We start from the raw sequence: 3,599 nt of genomic DNA, 5'->3' as shown, positions 1-3,599 counted from the left end.
TGCAAGCCCCACCGGGGCTGCAGGGTGGGGTGGGGCAGGGCTGGGGCGCTCCCCCCGGAGCTAAGGGGCTGATTCTGCCCCCCCAGCCCTGGGGCCAGGGGCAGGACGGGGGTGGGGGGAGGTGGAGGGGTCCTGACCCCCTGGGGCTGCTGCGGGCTGTCACTCAGCCCCCAGCCATTGTTCCAGGGGTCTGTGCCCGGCTACCTGAGGAGACTCATTTCTATGCTAATGAGCATGAATAATTCATGAGCCGCTCCTAGCCCCCCTGATTGACAGGCCCGAGAGATGCGGGCGCAGCCGTCTGTCCCCGGGTGCAAGCCAGCCCGGCGCCCCTCCGCTGCCCTCCTCCCCCGGGCTCTCCGCTCCGGCCCCTGCCCTTGCCGCGGCTCCCTTTGTCCTTCTGTCCTTGCAGCTGGTGCTTGGCCCTTCCCGCAGCCCTGGCTTGGCCCCCCCGGGCCTGCAGAGGAGGGCCCTGAATCAGCAGTCCAGCAGCCGCGCTCCCATCCCCCTGCCGTGCCAGCCGCAGCGTCTGCGCTGTCCCAGGACGCGGCCGAGGGCGTCCGGCCTTGCCCGGCTGGGGCTCGTCCCCTGGGCCTTGCAGCAAGGCAGCTGGATGCCAGGAGCCTGGCCCCGGGCCCAGCGCCCTTGCTGCACTGCCAGGCCAGGCTCAGCCGGGCTGCGGGGCCCTGCCCTGCGCTGGGGCTGGCAGAGCCCCTGCAGCTCCAGCACCGCGGCCAGCTCCAGCCCGGCCGGCTCCTGCCAGCCTCGCCAGCCCCCGACCGCTCGGCCCCGAACGTCCCGCCTCGCCCGGCCCAGTGCCTGGGCTAGGCCCTGCCCCTCTCCTGCCTCAGTTTCCCTGTGGAGGAGGGGTGTGAACATGGCAAGCTCAGGGCCCCTTGTGCTCGCAGCCGCCGGGGCTGGACTCTCACGATGGCCCTGTCTCCTGGCCTCTCCCCCTCTCCAGGGGAGGTGTGTGCCCTATGCCTGGTGCCCGGCCTCCCTTCTCTGCCCCCTGGGCATGAAGCTTTGGGGGTGCAGGCCGTGAGACGCTGGCTGGGGAGGAGAGCAGATGGCGCCTGCTGTGCCAGGGAGGGCCCCGGGGCCTGGCTTCACCCTGGCCACGCTGCCCCGATGCCCAGGGGAGAGGCCCTGCTGCACCGGCTCTGCCCACGCCCTGGCCCCCAGAGCCCCTTCCCCACGTGCCAGCTGGGACTCGGGCTGCGGCCCCCAATATCCGGGGGCTGGAGCCTCCTGACAGCCCCATGCTGTGCCCTAGTTCTGGGAGGTGATCAGCGATGAGCATGGCATAGACCCCAGCGGCAACTATGTGGGCGACTCAGACCTGCAGCTGGAGAGGATCAGCGTCTACTACAATGAGGCCTCTTGTAAGTCCCGCGTCATGCCCCTTCCCCGCCCACCCCCGCGGGCACAGCCCTGGCGCTGTGCTGTGCTTCTGGACAGAGCACTGGGCTGGGACCCAGGACTCCCGGGTTCCCTTCTTGGCACGGCTGCTGGGAGCCCTGTGGGGATGGGGCACGGAGACCTCCAGGCCGCCTCCAGCAGGGCTTGGCACAGGTCACCGCTGCCTGGGCCCCTCCGGGAGCAGGGGCAGTACAAGGGGGGAGAGGCTCGGAGGAGGAGCCTGGAGCTCGCTCCCAGGACCTGCCCCGAGGATGATGCTGCCATCCCAGCTGGGGGTGGAGGCAGCATGGGGGGAGCGAGCTCTGCCAACCCCCTGCACCGGCCTCGTGTCTTGCAGCTCACAAGTACGTGCCACGTGCCATCCTGGTGGACCTGGAGCCTGGCACCATGGACAGCGTCCGCTCGGGGGCCTTCGGACACCTCTTCAGACCCGACAACTTCATCTTCGGTATTTCCCAGGCCCCTCCATGGCCCTGCTCGCCCAGGCGGTCCCCCCATCCCCTGGGGCTGGCCAGATGAGCTCAGCTTGACACCTGTGCTGGCTCTGCCCCCAATCCCCGCTTGCCCACTCGGTCTCCCCCCCACCCTCAGCTGCTGGGATCCCTGCTCCTGCCCCCCAGGGAGCTGCGTGTCCAGGGCAGCTCCGTGCCCGGGCAGCGCAGGCCCTGCTCTGGGCACAGCTGGTGTCCGGGGGCTGAGGGTCATCGCTGTGCTTCCCCCCACACAGGTCAGAGCGGTGCTGGGAACAACTGGGCCAAGGGGCACTACACAGAGGGGGCCGAGCTGGTGGACTCGGTCCTGGACGTGGTGAGGAAGGAGTGCGAGAACTGTGACTGCCTGCAGGGCTTCCAGCTGACCCACTCGCTGGGCGGCGGCACGGGCTCGGGCATGGGCACCCTGCTCATCAGCAAGGTGCGGGAGGAGTACCCCGACCGCATCATGAACACCTTCAGCGTGGTGCCCTCGCCCAAGGTGTCGGACACGGTGGTGGAGCCCTACAACGCCACGCTCTCCATCCACCAGCTGGTGGAGAACACGGACGAGACCTACTGCATCGACAACGAGGCCCTGTACGACATCTGCTTCCGCACGCTCAAGCTGGCCACCCCCACCTACGGCGACCTCAACCACCTGGTCTCGGCCACCATGAGCGGGGTCACCACCTCCCTGCGCTTCCCCGGGCAGCTCAACGCCGACCTGCGCAAGCTGGCCGTCAACATGGTGCCCTTCCCCCGGCTCCACTTCTTCATGCCCGGCTTCGCCCCGCTCACGGCCCGCGGGAGCCAGCAGTACCGCGCCCTCACAGTGCCCGAGCTCACCCAGCAGATGTTCGACGCCAAGAACATGATGGCGGCCTGCGACCCGCGGCACGGGCGCTACCTCACCGTGGCCACCGTCTTCCGCGGCCGCATGTCCATGAAGGAGGTGGACGAGCAGATGCTGGCCATCCAGAGCAAGAACAGCAGCTATTTTGTGGAGTGGATCCCCAACAACGTCAAGGTGGCCGTGTGCGACATCCCGCCCCGGGGGCTCAAGATGTCCTCCACCTTCATCGGCAACAGCACGGCCATCCAGGAGCTCTTCAAGCGCATCTCGGAGCAGTTCACGGCCATGTTCCGCCGCAAGGCCTTCCTGCACTGGTACACGGGCGAGGGCATGGACGAGATGGAGTTCACGGAGGCCGAGAGCAACATGAACGACCTGGTCTCCGAGTACCAGCAGTACCAGGACGCCACGGCCGAGGAGGAGGGCGAGATGTACGAGGACGACGAGGAGGAGTCCGAAGCCCAGGGCGCCAAGTGAAGCCGCCCGCGCCCCCCGCCGCCCCCGTTAGCCGAGTCCCAGACAGCCGCCGTCTAGACGCTACGATTAAGGGTTCCAAAAGCAAAGTCGCCCCTATCTACTACCCCCTCGTCCCTGTATGAATTAGCGCAGCCCCCCCGCCCCGTCCCGACCCCCGTCCTCCTGACTTTGATAATGTCCAGGCCCCCCCTGTTTTCTTTTCTACTGGTTTGTGTCGATTTTTATTTTTTTGGAATACTTAATAAATCTATTGCTGTCCGGTACGGCCTGCCTGCCGCGTTCCTGCCCCGGGGGCTGGGGGCACGGCCCTTGCTCTTGCGCAGGGGGTGGGGGGTGGTCTGTGCTGAGCCCTCGCAGGGCCGTCGGGGAGCCTC

The 3,599-nt window shown here is 68.0% G+C and overlaps 1 protein-coding gene across 1 annotated transcript; it reads left to right on the top strand.

Moving 5' to 3' along the window:
* The first annotated feature begins 1,277 nt into the window (after positions 1-1,277).
* TUBB3 (tubulin beta 3 class III) lies at positions 1,278-3,480 on the top strand. Its single transcript, XM_006027831.3, has 3 exons — positions 1,278-1,385; positions 1,760-1,870; positions 2,150-3,480. The coding sequence occupies exons 2-3, from the start codon at positions 1,810-1,812 to the stop codon at positions 3,223-3,225; spliced, it is 1,137 nt and encodes a 378-aa protein (XP_006027893.1). The 5' UTR covers positions 1,278-1,385; positions 1,760-1,809; the 3' UTR covers positions 3,226-3,480.
* The last annotated feature ends 119 nt before the right edge of the window (positions 3,481-3,599 follow it).

The sequence above is a fragment of the Alligator sinensis genome, unplaced genomic scaffold, assembly GCF_000455745.1.
Source record: "Alligator sinensis unplaced genomic scaffold, ASM45574v1 scaffold255_1, whole genome shotgun sequence".
Classification (NCBI taxonomy): Eukaryota; Metazoa; Chordata; order Crocodylia; family Alligatoridae; genus Alligator; species Alligator sinensis.
Note: the sequence above shows the minus strand (reverse complement) of the source record. Positions and strands in the feature narration are given on the sequence as shown.

Bases quoted from the DNA above. Each gene is read 5' to 3' on its own strand.
- TUBB3 (XM_006027831.3), top strand. From the start codon at position 1,810: ATGGACAGCGTCCGCTCGGGGGCCTTCGGACACCTCTTCAGACCCGAC. The intron at 1,871-2,149 runs GTATTTCCCAGG...CCCCCCACACAG, and splicing joins ACCCGACAACTTCATCTTCG to GTCAGAGCGGTGCTGGGAAC.